We start from the raw sequence: 23,534 nt of genomic DNA on the forward strand, positions 1-23,534 counted from the left end.
ATGTCGTGAGCTGCGGGCCCCCCTTTCAATTAGGTTTGGCCGGGTCTCTCACATCAGTACCCATAATACCCCCCCTGATGGCGGCCCTGGGTAGCATGGGGGTCGTCATGGGGGCCGGCAAACACTGCCGCCCGTGCGACCGATCGCGCGCACCCGCAAACTCCCGTGCATGCGCACCCGCGACCGCCTGGAACCGCGCACCGAATTTTGAGGCAGATTTTGACCTGCCCACACTATCTTGCCGCGTTTTTTGCCCGCGGCGATTGAGGACAGCAGACAAAAAACTCCCATTGATTTCGATGGGAGGTCAGAGGCGGAACCGCGGCAAGAAAGGACGTGCTGCTTTTTCTTTTTTCCGCGACTGGCTCCCATTGATTTCAGATTAAATCAATGGGAGGCGGTTTTGGAAGTTGTTTGGTGCTGATTCTGATGCAGTGTCAGAGTCAATATCAAGGCCCAAAAACTCTGAACTGGGCCTTATTGTTAGGGCTTATTCAGACGAACGTGTAATACATCCGTGCAACGTGCGTGATTTTCACGCGCCTCGCACGGACCTATCTAACTCTACGGGGCCGTGCAGACTGTCAGTGAGTTTCATGCAGCGTGTGTCCGTGTGTCCGCTGCGTAAAACTCATGACATGTCCTATATTTGTGCATTGTTCGCGCATCACGCACCCATTGAAGTCAATGGGTGCGTGAAAATCACGCCCAGCACTTCCGCAGCAGTATAAACTATGACTGAAAACAGAAAAGCACCACGTGCTACAAACATACAAACAGAGTGTCATGATGGCGGCTGCGCGAAAATCACGCAGCCACGCATCATACGCTGCTGCCACACGGAGCTGTTATGGACCTTTTGCATGCGCAAAATGCCACGTTTTTGCGCACGCAAAAAGCACACGCTCGTGTAAATCCGGCCTTAGGGTAGGAACACACTAGGCATGAACACTGCGGATTTTATGCAACACATTTTATTGTGGAAAATCCGCAGCGTATTACAGTCGCAGCAGAGTGGATGAGGTTTGAACAAATCTCATCCACACGCTGCAAAAATAATGGACCTGCAGTGCGGCTTTTGGCTTTTTAAGCCGCAGCATGTCAATTTATTCTGTAGAATCGCCGCTCCTCTGTTGCGGAAATGCTGCGGTTCTGCCGCAAAAATCACACATGAGAAAAAAAAAAGGCACTTTCTAAAATTATAAAAAAGTTTAGACTTCCCCCGGCCGTAGTCCTGGTGACGCGATCCTCTATTCTTAGCGCAGCCCGGCCTCCTGTCATGACGTTTCATCCCATGTGACTGCTGCAGCGGTCACATGGTCTACAGCGTCATCCCAGGAGGCGGGGCTACGTTCAGAAGAGAGATGCGTCACCAGGACTACGGCCGGGGCAAGTCTAAACTTTTTTTTCCCTGCAGGATTCCCGCAGCGGACAAGCCTCACGAAACCTGCGCCACTATTTGGTGCGGTTTTGCTGTCGGAATTCCCTGCGGCTACCGAGAGTTTTACTCAGCATATCCGCCTAGTGTGTTCCTACCCTTATGATGTCCTGGAGCTGCTGCCGGTCTCTAAATAGTCAGTTGGTCCAGTAGAATTTGGAATTATTTTTTTTTGTGAACCAGCTTAAAAAAATACAAAACTTTTGTGTTAGGGCCTGTTCACATCACCGTTCGCTTCCGTTCCGGGGTTCCGTCTGAGGTTTCCGTCGGGTGAACCCCGCAACGGAAAGTGAAAGTGACAGCACAGCTCCCGTCACCATTAGCGCAGTCGACTACGCTATTGATTCCGTCCGAAAACCTGCCGGAACGGTGACGAACGGAAACCATTAGCGATTTTTCCGTCACCATTGATCTCACTGGTGACGAAAACATTGCTAATGGTTTCCGTTCGTCACCATTCCGGCTTATCCGCCCCGGTAGCAGAAGGGAATTCTGCCCGCAAAACCGCACCAAATAGTGGCGCAGGTTTCGTGAGGCTTGTCCGCTGCGGGAATCCTGCAGGAAAAAAAAAAGTTTAGACTTGCCCCGGCCGTAGTCCTGGTGACGCATCTCTCTCTTCTGAACGTAGCCCCGCCTCCTGGGATGACGCTGTAGACCATGTGACCGCTGCAGCTGTCACATGGGATGAAACGTCATGACAGGAGGCCGGGCTGCGCTAAGAATAGAGGATCGCGTCACCAGGACTACGGCCGGGGCAAGTCTAAACTTTTTTATAAATTTAAAAAAGTGCCTTTTTTTTTTTCTCATGTGTGCTTTTTGCGGCAGAACCGCAGCATTTCCGCAACAGAGGAGCAGCGATTCCACAGAATACATTGACATGCTTTGGCTTAAAAAGCCAAAAGCCACACGGCAGGTCCATTTTTATTGCAGCGTGTGAATGAGATTTGTTCAAATCTCATCCACTCTGCTGCGACTGTAATACGCTGCAGATGTTCCACAATAAAATGTGTTGAATAAAATCCGCAGTGTTCATGCCTAGTGTGTTCCTACCCTAAGGCCGGATTCACACAAGCGTGTGCTTTTTGCACGCGCAAAAAACGTGGCATTTTGCGCATGCAAAAGGTCCATAACAGCGCCGTGTGTCAGCAGCGTATGATGCGCGGCTGCGTGAGTTTTGCGCAGCCGCCATCATTATGACACTCTGTTTGTATGTTTGTAGCACGTGGTGCTTTTCTGTTTTCATTCATAGTTTATACTGCTGCGGAAGTGCTGGGCGTGATTTTCATGCTCCCATTGACTTCAATGGGTGCGTGATGCGCAAACCACGCACAAATATAGGACATGTCGTGAGTTTTACGCAGCGGACACACGCTGCGTGAAAATCACTGACGGTCTGCACGGCCCCATAGACTAACATAGGTCCGTGCGAGGCGCGTGAAAAGCACGCACGTTGCACGGACGTATTACACGTTCGTCTGAATAAGCCCTAACAATAAGGCCCAGTTCACAGAGTTTTTGGGGCTTGATATTGACTCGGACACTGCGTCAGAATCAGCACCAAAAAACTTCCAAAACCGCCTCCAATTGATTTAATCTGAAATCAATGGCAGCCAGTCGCGGAAAAAAGAAAAAGCAGCAAGTCCTTTCTTGCCGCGGTTCCGCCTCTGACCTCCCATCGAAATCAATGGGAGGCAGAAAATTCATTTTTCGCTGCGTTTTTTGTCTGCTGTCCTCAATCGGCGCGGGCAAAAAACGCAGCAAAAAACGCGGCAAGATAGTGTGGGCAAGTCAAAATCTGCCTCAAAATTCTTTAAGGAATTTTGAGGCAGATTTTTTTTTGCCTGCAAAATACTGTGTGAACAGGGCCATACATAAACAGCACTTTGAGATAATTTACTCACCGTGTCAGAAGAGCTGCTCCCACTCCAGTCCTCTTCCGGCGATGTCTTCCAGGCAAGGTCTTCGGTCCAGACGTCCAGTCCTTCACCTCCAGCCAGGCTCCAGGTAAGTTTTGTCCATGTGTGACCGCGGCTGCGCGTGCTTCGTTCGCTAGTGCGCGCGATCGTGGGTGCGCGCGCGGACGATCGCGGGTGCGCGCTTCCGGGCTTTCGCGGGTGCGTGCGGTCTCGAGTGCGGGCGTTAGTGGGTGCGCGCTCGCGACTGCGCACGTGCGGGAGTTTCCTTGTGCGCGCGATCGGTCGCGCGAGGGCGGTTTGACGGCCCCCATGGGGAGGGGGCCCGCAGCAGCAGCAGCTCACGACATTCTTTTGGTGAAAAAAACGGGCCCCATTGCAAGGGCCCGTTTTTTCATACCAAAAGAATGTCGCGGCAGTTGCCGGGCCCCCTTTCAGTTAGGTTTGGCCAGGCCCCTCACACCAGTACCCCTAATACCCCCTGATGGCGGCCCTGGCTGCGTGGAGAAGAGCTTTCCCAGCCAGAGGGTTATCCCGGACCCGTCCCAATGGCAGGCGTTACAATTGACTCATTACTTGTCAAGACTACCTACACCGGCTTCCTATGACCGAGCTCTATCTTCCTTTGAAACTTTGTGTTCTCAAACGGGGCATGTGAGACGGGCCCTGTCCAGTCTTTACTGCGTGCTGCTCACTCCTGCTGAGGATTTCATCCCACCATATATTACGAAATGGGAAAGAGATCTTCAGATTACTCTAAGGGTATGTTCACACGAGGGCGTCCGTTACGGCTGAAATTACGGGTATGTTTCAGCCTGAAAACATCCCCGTAATTTCAGCCGTACCGGCATGTGCAGGCGCTTGTACGCCGCGTCCATTACAGCCGTAATTAGCGCTGCTATTCATTGGAGTCAATGAATAACGGCTACAATTACGGCCAAAGAAGTGACAGGTCACTTCTTTGACGCGGGCGTCTATTTACGCGCCGTCATTTGACAGCGGCGTGTAAATATACGCCTCGTGTGAACAGACAAACGTCTGCCCATTGCTTTCAATGGGCAGATGTTTGTCAGCGCTATTGAGGTGCTATTTTCAGACGTAATTCGGGGCAAAAACGCCCGAATTACGTCCGTAAATAGGCCGTGTGAACATACCCAAACACAAGAGCAAAGGGAAAAGATCATGCTCCTCACACATAAGGCGTCTATTAGTAACGCCTATCAGGAAACCAGTTTTAAAATACTATCCCGTTGGTACAGAGTCACACATGTGCTACATAAAATGTTCCCGGATGTTTCTCCTTTATGTTGGAGATGCGGCAGAGAAGAGGGAACGCTTTTACATATATTCTGGAGCTGTGAGAACCTTCGCACCTATTGGTCAGAGGTTCAAGATATCATTCTGGAGATCACAGGAATCTCGCTGGGAGATGATCCGGCATGGATTTTGCTGCACCACCACGATATACCTGTGGGGCGCTACAGGAAGATGTTAGTGAGACATTTGCTGAACGCAGCTAAGGCTTGTATTCCGGGGGGTTGGAGATCCTCTGAGCCTCCTGTGACTAGACAATGGCTGGAGCGCATTCACGAAATTCGGAGAATGGAGGAGTTGCTCCATTCCGCACCCGAACGAGCAATGCAGTTTCAGAAAACCTGGTTCTATTGGTTTGACTTCTGCAAGTCGGACAGATACAAGAGGGCCATGGGTGAACTGATTAGTGGAGAACCAGGGAGCTCTTGAGTTCTCTCTGGTCTGTGATGTGCTGTGGGGGGGGGGGGGAGAGTGAGGGGAGAACATCTCCCCCTCTCCCTCTTAAGATTTTCCCTATACCCCCCCCCCCTTCCTTTTGTCCTTCTACCCTTCGTTTACTTCCCTATTTGAATCAATCATTACTAAGAATTGACTGAGATGTGGGTGATGGAGGAGCGGATGAGGGTGTAATGCTGGTATTCCTGTCTTGCTATACTAATGCTTGTAGTGTATTGATGGTACTATGTTGGGAGGACTTTGATTGCATATTTACTTATTGTTGTTGAAATATAGGTTGAAATGATCGGCCCTCATGGGCTTTTTATGTACCCATGTCACCCCCTTTTCTTTTTCTGTATCCCCATTTCTTTTCTTGAAAATAAAAAATTTGAAATATAAAAAACAAAAAAAAAAAAGGAGGAAACCCAGCGTCTGGTGATGTCCATGGGTTCCAGACTTCAGGCCATCATTGCCTGCAAAGGATTCTCTACAAAGTATTAAAAAAAACATTTATGGTAATGTTAATTTGTCCAATCACTTTTGATCACCTGAAATGAGGAGGTTGTGTAGAAAAATGGTGGCAATTCCTAAACTTTTCACAGGAGATTTTTGTTTAACCCCTTGAAATAAACCTGAAAGTTTCAACTTCAATTGCATCTCAGTTGTTTCATTTCAAATCCAATGTGGTGGCAGCAAAACCCAAATCATGAAGATTGTGTCACTGCCCAAATAATTCTGGACCCAACCCACACACCCACCCACACAGCAAACACTCTGAACAAGCATAGCTGCAGTGTAAAGAATGGGGGTGGGACAGAGCAAGAGTATTGAACTACAGCGAAGCTGGAGTCATTGATCATATCCAAGCCCTTATGAAGATTAGTCTAAAATGATGAAGATCAAAGTTATAATATACATTTTTTTTTTATTTGAAAAAATTAACAAATCTTCACAGAATAAAAACAGGAAGCGGATCATAAACTCAGCAGAACAATTAGAAGGTCGGCCAGATCAGGTTTCATTAGCGGTTGTGTCCAGCGTCTTTGTTAGCGGTTTTGTCCAGCAGTGCCGCCTTGTGGTCATTTTCTGTGCTACATCCTGGACCCCTATAACCCATTACATAGCTGGACAGAAAAACTACTGCACTACCACCCTGCAAACTGCAGCGGCAGCCATATTGGTTGTAACAACTTTCCCATGAACATATAAAACAAAGAAAAAGCCTCCACTGTAACCAGTGTCAGGAGGGGGCGCTAAAGCCGGTTTACTCTTCCAAACTGGATCTTTTATGCAATGGTAAAACTTGTATTTCCCAATAGATTTTCTCCATTAATATAAAACTATTTACACGTGATCATTCTTCATCAAATCTTGAGAGATAAAACGGCAGCGTTATCACAGTTCATACGGGATGCCTCGGATTCTCCGTGCGAGCTGCATGTCCTTCACAAAGAGAGTGCCCCTATTGGCCTGGTGACTGAAGAGGTAAGAATCTTCAAAGAGACTCACGAGGAAGTCCTCAGCTGACTGTGGATACAGAAGAGCATTAGTCCCTCTTAGGGGGGATTCACACGAGCGTGTATTCGGTCCGTGCGGGCCGCGTGGTTTTCACGCGGCACGCATGGACAATACAAGTCTATGGGGCAGTACAGACAGTCCGTGCTTTTTGCGCAGCGTTTGTCTGCTGCGCAAAAAGCGCGACAGGTTCAAAAACTCTGCGTATTTCGCGCATCACGCACCCATTGAAGTCAATGGGTGCGTGAAAATCACGCGCACCACACGGAAGCACTTCCGTGGGACGAGCGTGATTCGCGCAACAGCAGTGAAAAGGATGAATGAAAACCGAAAAGCACCACGTGCTTTTCTGTTTCCGAACATCCAAACGGAGTGTCTTTGCGATGAGCGAAGCGGGACAAGCGTACCGAACTTCACCGGGTTCGGCCAAACTCGTTTTGGCCGATCCCGGCAAAAAAATTATCGGTACGCGACGTCAGGAGATAGTCACTGTCCATGGTGCTGAAAGAGTTAAACTGTTTCAGCACCATGGACAGTGACTTGCGATCCCAAAATACATTAACCTGTAAAAAAAACCCGAAGTTCTAACTTACCGATTACTCCTGTCTCCTTCCTGCAGTCCGACCTCCCGGGATGACACTTCAGTTCAAGTGACAGCTCCAGCCAATCACAGGCCAAGCACAGGCTGCAGCCAATCACAGGCTGCAGCGGTCACTTGGACTGCTGCGTCATCCAGGGAGGTGGGGCCCGATGTCAAGAGAGGCGCGTCACCAAGGACGCGTCACCAAGGACGCGTCACCAAGGCAACGGCCGGGAAGTTCTCGGTAAGTAGGAACTTTATCTTTTTTTTGTACAGGTTTTTCGCTGTTGTGTTCGGCATTCACTGTCGAGGGTGCTGAAAGATTTAGCTCTTTCAGCACCTTGGACAGTGACGGGCGTTGACAAGCCTCATCTCTATGATGCCGGCTGCGCGAAAATCACGCAGCCGCGCATCAGACACGCATGACACACGCAGCTGTCAAATGGTTTTTGCGCTCGCAAAACGCTGCGTTGTTTGCGCGCGCAAAAACGCAACGTTCGTGTGAATCTCCCCTTAAAGTGACAGCACTCCCGGTATAATTTACTACACAGCTCGAAGGACTGATCAGATTTCACTTTTATGAGCTGTTAGCTAGAGTGATGGTGGGGGGGGGGGGGGTCTAGCCTCTGGAACTCCCACAATGCATCACAACCCCTCTGCAAATGTCCCGCTAGGGCATATGGATGTGTTAGAGGGGGCGGGGGCTGAGTAGTGAACCACTGCAAAGAGCAGCTCCCTCTCTGGTTGACCCATGCGTTACATGGACAGTGCATTGTATGAGATACTGACCTCTTGTAGCGCCATAAGTGCGGTGCTTTGCCAGTAGTAAAACACGCCGCGGGAATACTTCAGGCAGATCTCTCTCACCTGCAAGAATAAAAGGGGAATATCACTGACAATAAAGAGGAGCAGCCGCAGAGGACACATCCACTCACCAGGCGGAAAAACGGGGTTTTCTGAATGAGCAGATTGGTTGATTTTTGGTACTTTCTTATTTCCATCAGTGCACGGGCTCCTGGGCGGTAGCGTCTTCTTCGTTGCGTGCTCGGTCTGTGACTTGTTTCCCCACTACCTGTAAGAAAGAAATCCATAATCATAGCTGAAAATGAATCTCCCGCTACATGGAAATTCACTGTCTGGCCGGGTTCACACGTAGCGTAAACACGGCGGATTTTCTGCAACGGATTTCATTGCGGAAACTCCACAGCGTAATACAGAAGCAGAAGAGTGGAGGAGATTCAAACAAATCTCATCCAGACGCAGCCGAAAAAAACCCGCCAAACTTACCCAGATCTCTCTGCTCCTGCGTTCAACCCGGCCTCCAGGGATGATATCTCATCCCATATGACTGCTGCAGAACATCAGAGGGACACGTCACCATGGCTACGGGTAAGTATGTTTTTTTTTCTACCTTCTATGGACATTCCAGCCGAAAAACTGCAGTTTTTCAGCCAGAATTACCTCCGGTGCCGAGGGCCAATACGCTGTGTACTTTTACGCCGCGTATCTGCCCTGTGTGAACATGGCCTATTACCTTAATGTCCCCCAAGGAACATCAGGTAAACAGATTTAAAACATAACATGCTACCTGCAGCCACCACTAGAGGGAGCTCATTGTATATGGTTGTACATTGAACTTGGTAACAAAACAGTATGCAGTGAGCTCCCTCTAGTGGTGGCTGCAGGGAGACAAAATTATACCATGTAACTGTCTACGCAGGAGATTTAGAGCTCCGTTTCAGAAAACTGTGCTCCAACTGCTGTAAAACGACATTAAGAAATTAATCAGCACAGAATGTTGGACCTAAAAAGATATAAATGTGGACGTTCAAATTTTAGATACTCTTCTATGACTGATAATTTGGGGTCCATCAAGCCCCATTGATACCTGATTAAAGGGGTTGTACCACGAAAATAATTTTTCACCTATCCACAAGATAGGTGATAAATGCCGGATCGCTGCGGGTTGTTAACAAGAGTGCGGGTCCCAGAGGGTGGTCACTCAAGTCATTCTCTATGTCAGTGGTCCCCAACCTATTTTGCACCGAGGACCGGTTTGATGCAAGAACATTTTTGCGGGGACTGGCGGGGGGGGTGGGTGGAGGGGTTAGAGTCAGTTCACACATTACGTAAATACGGCATATACCTGTATTATAATGCGGAAAAATCGGCAGCATAATACAGTAGCAGCAAAGTGGATGAGATAAAACACGTCTCATCCACACGCTGCATAAACGGAGTAGAAAAAAGGCTCAGAAATTGACGTCACAACATCGCGCCTGCCTGCGCGGAGCCGCTCACGGCAGAGTGCATAATTGGGCAAGGAGCAGTCAAACTTGACTATTTCCGTCGATCCCATAGGGAATGAATAGAGCGGTCGGACTGCAGGTTGGAAATTCTTAGATCCCTCATTTCATAATATATCTTCATGGGTGTGAGCTGTGTTCTCAGATTCCCTTCCCAGGGCCATATAGTAACGTGCTTCCTGCAACCACCACTAGGGGGAGACGATTGTGCACATAATACAGCTCCTGTTGTGCCTATATAAATCAGTCCTCAGTTTGCTCCCCCTAGTGGCGGCCTTGTGCTACAGAAATTTCTGTATGTAACAGATTTTTACCTGCATAGAAACGAACCCTCTAAGATATAAAGCTGAGAAACGGATTACAATCTAGTATTACACGACCCGAGGTTATCTGGAATTCATTTTTAAAATAAAATATATAATGAGAGTGATAAGATGATCAAGGTGCAACTTTCTCTTACTTGGCGGAGATTGAGGAGGAGCTGCAGGTTTCTTCTGCGGCTGCGCCGACTTCCTGCGGGACGAGCTTTTCTGGGGTGGTTTCATGATGATGTAAAACGCTGCTGAGAGTCATACAATCAGTTAAGCAGATAAGAGACGGTGACAATTCAGCAGAATCACAGGTGACGTAGGATAAACTGAGCGGTTTTATACTGACTGATGCCACCAATGCAAGTGACAAGAAAGTGATGACATTGACGGTGAAGATATGAGATTGCCGGATGTCAGTAATTAACGCACGCTGCATCAATGAATACAATAGATCCTCGCGGCATCAATTACCAGAACAGCGACATCAATGATCTATTTAATAATGCGGCAACAGAAGAGCTACCCGCAGCAGATCCCGCAAGCAATGGGCAGATGTTTGCAGACGTAATGGAGCCGTCTTTTCAGGCGTGATTCGAGGCGTAAAACGCCTGAAAATAGGTCGTGTGCACAGAACCTTACAGAGAATCCGTAATCCAGACAAAGGTGGGAAATTTAAAACTGGAGCAAAGGAAAAGTGGAGCAGTCGTCATGGAAATGAAAGGCCGCAGCTGGAGGACGATGAGCTGCAACAATGCAGTACAAATATACAGAAATAAAACATCTAATAATCCATATGATCTCTAGACAGGCAGCAGCGAAAATGTATAAAATCAACACACACGATAGACGAGGAGAAGAAACATTCAGTCGAGTGCGCAACTTTTCTTAGGACTCTCTGCTTTGTGCCGTTTCTCTGTTATTCCTCCTGGAAATGTAAGAATTGACAGCTGTGTGTTACCAGTTGGGGGTGTGTCCCTACACAAACTGACAACGTCCAATCAGTGCTGAAAGAGAGACTGTAGGGACACGACCTTTGATGAGGAGAATGACAACACCAGGTTATCTATTAATACATACATTTCTAGGAGGAACCACAGAGGAATGGCACAAGCCAGAGATCTGAGAAAATACGCTCCAGAATAGTTATTTCATGGGGAATACAGGTATTTACTATAAGGGTATGTTCACATGCAGTGGTTTCAGACCTAATTCTGGCATTTTACGCCTCGAATTACGGCTGAAAAAACGCCCCTAATACGCCTACAAACATCTGCCCATTGCTTTCAATGGGAATTACGATGTTCTGTTCGCACGAGCCTTAAATTTACGTGTCGCTGTCAAAATACGGCGCGCAAAATGACGGCTCGTCAAAAGAAGTGCAGGACACTTTTTGGGACGTTTTTGGAGCCGTTTTCTCATAGACTCGTGAAAACAGCTCCAAAAACGGCTGTAAAAAACGCAGCGAAAAACGCGAGTGGTTAAAAAAACATCTGAAAATCAGGAGCTGTTTTCGCCTGAAAACAGCTCCGTATTTTCAGACGTTTTTGCTCACTGCGTGTGAACAGAGCCTTACAGACACGTCAGGAGAAGTGACGGCTCCTCTTTAATAATATTGTCTGTATCCTGTATAATTCATGAGGACGCACGTGCTGCCCGGCGTGATGTCAGCGTCACCGTATCTATCAATGATTATACACTGAACTCTAGAAAACTGCCAGATACACCAGGACGACTGTATACATCAGAGTTTCCCAACCTTTTCAGGCTCGAGGCACCCCAGGGAAAAAAAATAATTCTCAGGGCACCCCTACCAAAAATTGTTTACAAAACGACAAAAAATGGGGAAAAACAAGCAGTACACTCTTAGGTTATGTTCACACAACGTTTTTTTGTAAGGCAGAAACTAAAAGTCTGCCTCGAAATTCATTTACGAATTTTGAGGCAGATTTTGAATTGACAGCGCTGTTTGACTTTTTTTTATTTATTTTTTTCCCACATTTTTTTTAAGCCGTTGAAGCGAATGCAAAAACCGCAGACAAAAAAGCACCAAACGAGCGCCGCAGGTTTTTTCTGCCTCCTATTAATTTCAATGGGAGGTCAGAGGCGGAAACCACTTGAAGACCGTCAGCCCCCCACTCCCAGTAATGACCGTCAGCCCCCCACTCCCAGTAATGACCGTCAGCCCCCCACTCCCAGTAATGACCGTCAGTCCCCCACTCCCAGTAATGACCGTCAGCCCCCCACTCACAGTAATGACCGTCAGCCCCCCACTCACAGTAATGACCGTCAGCCCCCCACTCACAGTAATGACCGTCAGCCCCCCCACTCCCAGTAATGACCGTCAGCCCCCGCACACACAGTAATGACCGTCAGCCCCCCCACTCACAGTAACGACCGTCATCTCCCCACACACAGTAACGACCGTCAGCCCCCCACTCACAGTAATGACCGTCAGCCCCCCACTCCCAGTAATGACCGTCAGCCCCCCCACTCCCAGTAATGACCGTCAGCCCCCCACTCCCAGTAATGACCGTCAGCCCCCCACTCCCAGTAATGACCGTCAGCCCCCCACTCACAGTAATGACCGTCAGCCCCCCACTCCCAGTAATGACCGTCAGCCCCCCACTCCCAGTAATGACCGTCAGCCCCCCACTCCCAGTAATGACCGTCAGCCCCCCACTCACAGTACTGACCGTCAGCCCCCGCACACACAGTAATGACCGTCAGCCCCCCCACTCACAGTACTGACCGTCAGCCCCCGCACACACAGTAATGACCGTCAGCCCCCCCACTCACAGTAATGACCGTCAGCCCCCGCACACACAGTAATGACCGTCAGCCCCCCACTCAAAGTAATGACCGTCAGCCCCCCACTCACAGTAATGACCGTCAGCCCCCCACTCCCTGTAATGACCGTCAGCCCCCCACTCACAGTAATGACCGTCAGCCCCCCACTCACAGTAATGACCGTCAGCCCCCCACTCACAGTAATGACCGTCAGCCCTCACTCCCAGTAATAACCGTCAGCCCCCCACTCACAGTAATGACCGTCAGCCCCCACTCCCTGTAATGACCGTCAGCCCCCCACTCACAGTAATGACCGTCAGCCCCCCACTCACAGTAATGACCGTCAGCCCCCCACTCACAGTAATGACCGTCAGCCCTCACTCCCAGTAATAACCGTCAGCCCCCCACTCACAGTAATGACCGTCAGCCCCCACTCCCAGTAATGACCGTCAGCCCCCCACTCCCAGTAATGACCGTCAGCCCCCCACTCCCAGTAATGACCGTCAGCCCCCCACTCACAGTAATGACCGTCAGCCCCCCACTCCCAGTAATGACCGTCAGCCCCGCACACACAGTAATGACCGTCAGCCCCCGCACACACAGTAATGACCGTCAGCCCCCCACTCACAGTAATGACCGTCAGCCCCCCACTCACAGTAATGACCGTCAGCCCCCCCACTCACAGTAATGACCGTCAGCCCCCCCACTCCCAGTAATGACCGTCAGCCCCCCCACTCCCAGTAATGACCGTCAGCCCCCCCACTCCCAGTAATGACCGTCAGCCCCCCCACTCACAGTAATGACCGTCAGCCCCCGCACACACAGTAATGACCGTCAGCCCCCCACTCCCAGTAATGACCGTCAGCCCCCCACTCCCAGTAATGACCGTCAGCCCCCCACTCACAGTAATGACCGTCAGCCCCCCATTCACAGTAATTACCGTCAGCCCCCCATTCACAGTAATTACCGTCAGCCCCCCACTCACAGTAATGACCGTCAGCCCCCCCACTCACAGTAATGACCGTCAGCCCCCCCACTCACAGTAATGACCGTCAGCCCCCCCACTCACAGTAATGACCGTCAGCCCCCCCACTCACAGTAATGACCGTCAGCCCCCCACTCACAGTAATGACCGTCAGCCCCCCACTCCCAGTAATGACCGTCAGCCCCCCCACTCCCAGTAATGACCGTCAGCCCCCCACTCCCAGTAATGACCGTCAGCCCCCCACTCCCAGTAATGACCGTCAGCCCCCCACTCCCAGTAATGACCGTCAGCCCCCCACTCCCAGTAATGACCGTCAGCCCCCCACTCCCAGTAATGACCGCCAGCCCCCCACTCACAGTAATGACCGTCAGCCCCCCACTCACAGTAATGACCGTCAGCCCCCCCACTCACAGTAATGACCGTCAGCCCCCCCACTCACAGTAATGACCGTCAGCCCCCCACTCACAGTAATGACCGTCAGCCCCCCCACTCACAGTAATGACCGTCAGCCCCCCCACTCACAGTAATGACCGTCAGCCCCCCCACTCCCAGTAATGACCGTCAGCCCCCCCACTCCCAGTAATGACGTCAGCCCCCCCACTCCCAGTAATGACGTCAGCCCCCCACTCCCAGTAATGACCGTCAGCCCCCCACTCCCAGTAATGACCGTCAGCCCCCCACTCCCAGTAATGACCGTCAGCCCCCCACTCCCAGTAATGACCGTCAGCCCCCCACTCACATTATAATGACCCCTCAGTAAAGCCACCATCAGCCTCCGTCCCCCCAGTAAAATGACCATCAGCCCCCTCCAGTAAAGCCACCATCAGCCTCAGTCCCCCCGCCCCCCGATAAAATAACCATCTGCCCCTCTAGTAAAGGGACCATCACAGACAGAAAGTGTGATTACCCCTGGGGAAGGAATAAATAAGGAGGTATAAGAACAACAACTCCCAGCATGTCCAGGATGTTATGTGATATCAGAGAAAGTTTACAGGAGGAGGTATAAGAGGAGAGGACTACAACTCCCAGCATGTCCACACTTAGTATGGGATATCAGAGGACATTATAGGGAGGAGGTATAAGAGAAGAGGACAACAACTCCCAGCATGTCGACTGTTATTATGGGATATCAGAGGACATTACAGGGAGGAGGTATAAGAGAAGAGAACTACAACTCCTAGCATGTCCAGACTGTTATTATGGTATATCAGAGGACATTACAGGGAGGAGGTATAAGAGAAGAGGACTACAACTCCCAGCATGTCCAGACTGTTATTATGGTATATCAGGACATTACAGGGAGGAGGTATAAGAGGAGAGAACTACAACTCCCAGCATGTCCAGACTGTTATTATGGGATATCAGAGGACATTACAGGGAGGAGGTATAAGAGGAGAGGACTACAACTCCCAGCATGTCCAGACTGTTATTATGGGATATCAGAGGACATTACAGGGAGGAGGTATAAGAGGAGAGGACTACAACTCCTAGCATGTCCAGACTTAGTATGGGATATCAGAGGACATTACAGGGAGGAGGTATAAGAGGAGAGAACTACAACTCCTAGCATGTCCAGGCTGTTATTATGGGATATCAGAGGACATTACAGGGAGGAGGTAGCAGAGGAGAGGACTACAACTCCCAGCATGTCCAGGACGTTATTATGGGATATCAGAGGACATTACAGGGAGGAGGTAGAAGAGGACTACAACTCCCAGCATGTCCAGGACGTTATTATGGGATATCAGAGGACATTACAGGGAGGAGGTATAAGAGGAGAGAACTACAACTACCCACATTCCCCTGGCTCCATTTCTCACACAACTGCTAAGAAAGTAAAGAAAACCGCACTTACCCTGCCCAGTGTTAATGGCTCCTCTCCCTCCGTCAGGCTTCTAGTGGGAAGCTGTGGGCGGTGCTTGTAACAGACGTCCGCGCGTCACGTCTGCTACAACGTCGGGGGCGGAGCTTGTAGGAAAAAATAAATAAAAAAAATGTAAAAAAAAAATTTGATTTTTTTTTTTTTTTTGCCGTGGATGAGCCGCGGCACCCCTGAACAGCTCTCGGCACCCCGGTTGGGAACCACTGGTATAGATTATATAATAGCCCCACAATATAAAAGCCAAGAAAAACCAAAAGGCTCCCGCACTGCGTTCTTCCAGGTTATGTATCGCCCCCTTGTGGCTAATAGAAGAAGTACACCAAATGTTCAAACCATCGCTAAAGCCAACAAAACTATATCCTGATGTTTCATCTCCCACAATCTATAATAATTATAATACACGATCACCGCGCGGTCTCAATGACGTCATCAAGACCTCGGCTGTAAAGAAAAGCCTGTTTATACCCCTGGGCTCCAGGATGGGTCTATTTTAGGCTCGATGGGTTTCTATCAAGTTCTATAGAAAATGCTTAGAAACGTTGTGATATAAAAAAAAAACCTTTTATTGACATTAAGACCCCTTTACCAATGCCGATAATCATACGAGCGCTTGTTTTCGATCACAGGCAGCGACGATCAGACGATAAACTGCACTCATTGGTCAGCTGATCACATTTTTTATGCGTCCCAAAAAATCGTCGTTGTCCACAGCGTACAAACAGGGGATGTGCTGCCGACAATACGTAAACTGTACGAGCACGGACCATCGTATTAACCATCGCTCATCCCCGTACAGCGTGCGTCGGCTCGTGTAAATGAGCGCCGACTCACTGGATACATCGTTGATCGTGCAAGTTCCATCTAGTGAAAAACTGTAAACAGGGAGGAGGGGGATGCAGCTGCAGTTTCTTATGCCCCACGCACGCGACCGTATTTTTCCTCAGTAATTACAGCAGGGACTCTCCCATAGAAGTCTATGGGCGCTTCCGTAAATACGGGCGGCTATGGATACGCATCCGTACTCTGACCGTATTTATGGAAGCGTTGCTATGCAACATGCTGATGACATCATTTGCATCCTCCCACTTTTTTTTTACGGATCCGTATATACCGATGCAATATGGACAGTTTTTCGGGATAGATGAAAATACGGTCGTGCGCATGGGGCCTTACTTGGTGTTGCAATGAGGGGGGAGGGGTAGCGGCTGGTACTTGCTAGTTATACTATTACTGATATACTCATTAAAGGGGTCTTCCCATCAGACACATTTATGACGTATCCATAGGATGTCAGATAGATGAGTGTCCCATCTCTGGCTTTGTCTGATCTGTTTCCGTAACTCCCATAGTAGTGAATGCGGGTCCCAGAGGTGGAACCCCAATCTACCTGACATTTATGACATATCTGCTCGTTTGCTCCGGTCACACGGAGCTATGGATAACACGGAGCTATGGATGACACGGAGCTATGGATGACACGGAGCTATGGATAACACGGAGCTATGGATAACACGGAGCTATGGATGACACGGAGCTATGGATGACACGGAGCTATGGATGACACGGAGCTATGGATAACACGGAGCTATGGATAACACGGAGCTATGGATGACACGGAGCTATGGATAACACGGAGCTATGGATAACACGGAGCTATGGATGACACGGAGCTATGGATAACACGGAGCTATGGATAACACGGAGCTATGGATGACACGGAGCTATGGATGACACGGAGCTATGGATAACACGGAGCTATGGATAACACGGAGCTATGGATGACACGGAGCTATGGATAACACGGAGCTATGGATGACACGGAGCTATGGATGACACGGAGCTATGGATGACACGGAGCTATGGATGACACGGAGCTATGGATGACACGGAGCTATGGATGACACGGAGCTATGGATGACACGGAGCTATGGATAACACGGAGCTATGGATGACACGGAGCTATGGATAACACGGAGCTATGGATAACACGGAGCTATGGATGACACGGAGCTATGGATGACACGGAGCTATGGATAACACGGAGCTATGGATGACACGGAGCTATGGATAACACGGAGCTATGGATGACACGGAGCTATGGATGACACGGAGCTATGGATAACACGGAGCTATGGATAACACGGAGCTATGGATAACACGGAGCTATGGATGACACGGAGCTATGGATGACACGGAGCTATGGATAACACGGAGCTATGGATGACACGGAGCTATGGATAACACGGAGCTATGGATGATACGGAGCTATGGATGACACGGAGCTATGGATAACACGGAGCTATGGATAACACGGAGCTATGGATAACACGGAGCTATAGATAACACGGAGCTATGGATGACACGGAGCTATGGATGACACGGAGCTATGGATAACAGGGAGCTATGGATAACACGGAGCTATGGATAACACGGAGCTATGGATGACACGGAGCTATGAATAACACGGAGCTATGGATGAGGGTGAGCGGTCGTTACTCCGATCGCTCGTCCCCATACGTTATTATCATGTCGGCAGCGCGTTTCTCTGTTTACACAGGGAGATGTGCTGCCGACAACAATATTTAACTTTTTTAAAACGATACGACCAGCAGATGATTGGGTGTTTGCTCGTTCATCTGCGGATCGCTGCCCTTTTTACAAAGCGCAATTATCAGCAACGAGCGTTATATGAACACTTGTCTGCCCGATAATCGTCCTGTGTAAAGAACATTTTAGGCTAAGTTCACACTGAGTTTTTTTGACGAGTTTTTTTTACGCGGAAACCGCGCCGCAAAACTCGTCAAAAACTGCCCTATAATGCTTCCCATTGATTTCAATGGGAGGCGTCGGCGTCTTTTTCCCGCGAGCAGTAAAACTGCCTCGCGAGAAAAAGAAGCGACATGCCCTATCTTTGGGCGTTTACGCCTCTGACCTCCCATTGACTTCAATGGGAGGTAGAGAAAGCGTATTTCGCGGTGTATTATGGCCGCGGCGCTCAATGGCCGCGGGCGAAAAACGCAGCAAAAATCGACGTGCAGGGAGAGGAAAATGTGCCTCAAACTTCCAAACGGAATTTTGAGGCAGATATTCCTCCTGCAAAAACTCTGTGTGAACATAGCCTTAGGCCTCATTTACACGAGCGTGTGCATTTTGCGCAGGCTAAAAAACGCAGCGTTTTGCGTGCCAAAAGGCACTTGACAGCTCCGTGTGTCATCAGTGTATGATGCGCGGCTGCGTGATTTTCGCGCAGCCGCCATCATAGAGATGAGGCTAGTCGACGTCAGTCACTGTCCAGGTTGCTGAAAGAGTTAACTGATCGGCAGTAACTCTTTCAGCACCCTCGACAGTGAATTCCGATCACAATATACAGCAAACTGTGAATAAAAAAAAGACGTTCATACTTACCAAGAACTTCCTACTTCCTCCAGTCCGGTCTCCCGGCCGTTGCCTTGGTGACGCGTCCCTCTCTTGTCATCCGTCCCCACCTCCCTGGATGACGCGGCAGTCCATGTGACCGCTGCAGCCTGTGATTGGCTGCAGCCTGTGCTTGGCCTGTGATTGGCTGCAGCTGTCACTTGGACTGAATTGTCATCCCGGGAGGTCAGACTGGAGGAAGAAGCCGGGAGTTATCGGTAAGTCAGAACTTCTTTTTTTTTTTTACACGTTCATGTATATTTTGATCGGAAGTCACTGTCCAGGGTGCTGAACCAGTTTAACTCTTTCAGCACTGTGGACAGTGACTGTCTCCTGACGTCGCGTACCGGAAATTTTTTTGCCGGGTTCGGTCAAAACGAGTTCGGCCGAACCCGGTGAAGTTCGGTGCGCTCATCTCTAATTTGGCACTCCGTTTGGATGTTTGTAAACAAAAAAGCACGTGGTGCTTTTCTGTTTACATTCATCCTTTTGACAGCTCTTGCGCGAATCACGCAGTTCGCACGGAAGTGCTTCCGTGCAGCATGCATGGTTTTCACGCACCCATTGACTTCAATGGGTGCGTGATGCGCGAAAAACGCACGATTATAGAACATGTCGTGAGTTTTACGCAACGCACTCGCGCTGCGCAAAATTCACGCATTGTCTGCACTGCCCCATAGACTAATATAGGTGCGTACGACACGCATGAAAAGCATGCGTGTCGCACGCGCGTATATTCCGCTCGTGTAAATGAGGCCTTAGGGCAGATTCACACGAGCGTTGCGTTTTTGCGCGCGCAAACAACGCGGCGTTTTGCGAGCGCAAAAACCATTTGACAGCTGCGTGTGTCATGCGTGTCTGATGCGCGGCTGCGTGATTTTCGCGCAGCCGGCATCATAGAGATGAGGCTTGTCGACGCCCGTCACTGTCCAAGGTGCTGAAAGAGCTAAATCTTTCAGCACCCTCGACAGTGAATGCCGAACACAACAGCGAAAAACCTGTAAAAAAAAAAGATAAAGTTCCTACTTATCGAGAACTTCCCGGCCGTTGCCTTGGTGACGCGTCCTTGGTGACGCGTCCTTGGTGACGCGCCTCTCTTGACATCGGGCCCCACCTCCCTGGATGACGCGGCAGTCCAAGTGACCGCTGCAGCCTGTGATTGGCTGCAGCCTGTGCTTGGCCTGTGATTGGCTGGAGCTGTCACTTGAACTGAAGTGTCATCCCGGGAGGTCGGACTGCAGGAAGGAGACAGGAGTAATCGGTAAGTTAGAACTTCGTTTTTTTTTTACAGGTTCATGTATTTTGGGATCGCAAGTCACTGTCCATGGTGCTGAAACAGTTTAACTCTTTCAGCACCATGCACAGTGAATGTCTTCCGACGTCGCGGACCGGAAATCTTTTTGCCGGGTTCGGCCAAAACGAGTTTGGCCGAACCCGGTGAAGTTAGCTTCGGTTGTCGGGGTTCGCTCCTCGCAAAGACACTCCGTTTGGATGCTTGGAAACAGAAAAGCACGTGGTGCTTTTCTGTTTCCATTCATCCTTTTGACAGCTGTTGCGCAAACATGCAGTTCGCACGGAAGATATTCCGTGCGACCTGCCTGGTTTTCACGCACCCATTGACTTCAATGGGTGCGTGATGCGTGAAATACGCAGAGTTATTGAACCTGTCGCGTATTTTGCGCAGCGAACAAACGCTGCGCAAAATACACGGACTGTGTGTACTGCCCCATAGACTTCTATAGGGCCTTGCGTGCCGCGCGAAAACCACGCGGTCTACACGCTGCCAATTCACGCTCGTGTGAATCCCCCCTTAGACTCATGTCCTGGTTACTACACTTCAGTGGAAAGCTACCGGCAGTCGCCACTAGGGGGAGCTACTGTAAATGTATTTATATTGTGCTAACTGACGTTAACCCCTTAGTCACCATCCCATTTTAGGCCCTAATGACCGAGCTATTTTATTCGTTTTTCTATAGTCGCATTCAAAGAGCTCTAACTTTTTTATTTTTTCAGCACGCCACAGGTGTCTCATATATTTTATTATAAATGGGCAGTGAAAATGAAAAATGACATTATTTTCCAATAAGACACAGCATTAGTTAAAAAAATTTCATTTTCTCAACAAATAAAGGAGAAAAAGCACCGTAACATTTGTAAAGCAACTTCTTCAGAGTAGGGAAATACCCCACACGTGGTCATAAACTGCTATTTGGACACACAGCAAGGCTCTAAAGGGAAGGAGCGAAATTTAGTATTTGGAGTGGAGATTTTATAAGATTAGTTTTTTGACACCATGTTGCATTGAGCTATAGTACCAGTACAGTGGTACCCCCCGAAAAATTACCCCATTTTGGAAACTAGATCCCTCAAAGAATTGATCTAGGGGTGTAGTGAGCATTTTGACCGCACAAGTGTTTTGCAAAAATGAGTAAACAATAGATGTTGCAGATTAAAAATGGCTTTTTTCCACAAATATGCCATTTCAGTGCCCAATGTGTTGTGCCCAGCTTGTACCACCGTAGACACACATCCCATAAATTGTTAAGCGGGTTCTCCAGAATACACCATATGTGGTCATAAATTGCCGTTTGGGTACACTGCCAGGCTCAGTTGGACCACCATTTGGCTTTTGAAGCGCAGATTTTGCTTGGTGTATTAGTGGTATTTCAGCTTATAATGTGGGGGCATATGTGAACTGGGCGGAGTACATCAGGGTATATGTAAGCTGTGCGGAGTACATCAGGGTATATGTAAGCTGGGCGGAGTACATCAGGGTATATGTAAGCTGTGCGGAGTACATCAGGGCATATGTAATATGTGAGGAGTACATCAGGGTATATGTAAGCTGTGCGTAGTACATCATTATATATGTAAGCTGTGCGGAGTACATCGGTATATGTAAGCTGTGCGGAGTACATCAGGGTATATGTAATATGTGCGGGTACATCAGGGTATATGTAAGCTGGGCGGAGTACATCAGGGTATATGTAAGCTGTGCGGAGTACATCAGGGTATATGTAATATGTGAGGAGTACATCAGGGTATATGTAAGCTGTGCGTAGTACATCATTATATATGTAAGCTGTGCGGAGTACATCAGGGTATATGTAAGCTGTGCGGAGTACATCAGGGTATATGTGAACTGGGCGGAGTACATCAGGGTATATGTAAGCTGTGCGGAGTACATCAGGGTATATGTAAGCTGTGCGGAGTACATCAGGGTATATGTAAGCTGGGCGGAGTACATCAGGGTATATGTAAGCTGTGCGGAGTACATCAGGGTATATGTAAGCTGTGCGGAGTACATCAGGGTATATGTAAGCTGGGCGGAGTACATCAGGGTATATGTAATATGCGCAGGGTACATCAGGATATATGTAAACTGGGCGGAGTACATCAGGGTATATGTAAGCTGTGCGGAGTACTTCAGGGTATATGTAAGCTGGGCGGAGTAAATCAGGGTATATGTAATATGCGCAGAGTACATCAGGATATATGTAAACTGGGGAGTACATCAGGGTATATGTAAGCCGTGCAGAGTACATCAGGGTATATGTAAGCTGGGGGGAGTACATCAGGGTATATGTAAGCTGTACGGAGTACATCAGGGTATATGTTAGCTGGGTGGAGTGCATCAGGATATATGTAAACTGGGCGGAGTACATCAGGGTATATGTAATATGCGCGGAGTACATCAGGATATATGTAAACTGTGCGGAGTACATCAGGGTATATGTAAGCTGTGCGGAGTACATCAGGGTATATGTAAACTGTGCGGAGTACATCAGGGTATATGTAAGCTGGGCGGAGTACATCAGGGTATATGTAAGCTGTGCGGAGTACATCAGGGTATATGTAATATGCGCGGAGTACATCAGGGTATATGTAAACTGGGCGGAGTACATCAGTGTATATGTAAGCTGGGCGGAGTACATCAGGGTATATGTAAGCTGGACGGAGTACATCAGTGTATATGTAAGCTGTGCGGAGTACATCAGGATATATGTAAGCTGTGCGGAGTACATCAGGGTATATGTAAGTGTGCGGAGTACATCAGGATATATGTAAGCTGTGCGGAGTACATCTGGGTATATGTAAGCTGGGCGGAGTACATCAGGATATATGTAAGCTGGGCGGAGTACATCAGGGTATATGTAAGCTGGGCGGAGTACATCAGGATATATGTAAGCTGTGCGTAGCATAAATACGGTCAGAGTACGGATGCGTATCCATAGCCGCCCATATTTACGGAAGCGCCCATAGACTTCTATGGGAGAGTCCCTGCTGTAATTACTGATGAAAAATACGGTCGCGTGCGTGGGGCATAAGAAACTGCAGCTGCATCCCCCTCCTCCCTGTTTACAGTTTTTCACTAGATGGAACTTGCACGATCAACGATGTATCCAGTGAGTCGGCGCTCATTTACACGAGCCGACGCACGCTGTACGGGGATGAGCGATGGTTAATACGATGGTCCGTGCTCGTACAGTTTACGTATTGTCGGCAGCACATCCCCTGTTTGTACACTGTGGACAACGAGGATTTTTTGGGACGCATAAAAGATGTGATCAGCTGACCAATGAGTGCAGTTTATCGTCTGATCGTCGCTGCCCGTGATCGAAAACATGCGCTCGTATGATTATCGGCATTG

General features: G+C 49.0%; 1 protein-coding gene across 1 annotated transcript in view; it reads right to left on the reverse strand.

Moving 5' to 3' along the window:
- Window positions 1-15,694, reverse strand: part of LOC142684076 (histone H3-like centromeric protein A) — a 43,447-nt gene extending 27,753 nt beyond the window's left edge. Inside the window, exons 1-4 of the mRNA XM_075847466.1 lie at window positions 15,443-15,694; window positions 9,965-10,063; window positions 8,134-8,270; window positions 7,988-8,065 (exon numbers count right to left, since the gene is read on the reverse strand). Of these exons, the coding sequence (XP_075703581.1) occupies window positions 7,988-8,065; window positions 8,134-8,270; window positions 9,965-10,049 (300 nt within the window). The 5' untranslated portion in view covers window positions 10,050-10,063; window positions 15,443-15,694. The remainder of the gene's footprint in view (window positions 1-7,987; window positions 8,066-8,133; window positions 8,271-9,964; window positions 10,064-15,442) is intronic.
- Between the last annotated feature and the right edge of the window lie 7,840 nt (window positions 15,695-23,534).

The sequence above is a fragment of the Rhinoderma darwinii genome (assembly GCF_050947455.1).
Source record: "Rhinoderma darwinii isolate aRhiDar2 chromosome 4 unlocalized genomic scaffold, aRhiDar2.hap1 SUPER_4_unloc_4, whole genome shotgun sequence".
In the NCBI taxonomy this organism is placed as follows: Eukaryota; Metazoa; Chordata; class Amphibia; order Anura; family Rhinodermatidae; genus Rhinoderma; species Rhinoderma darwinii.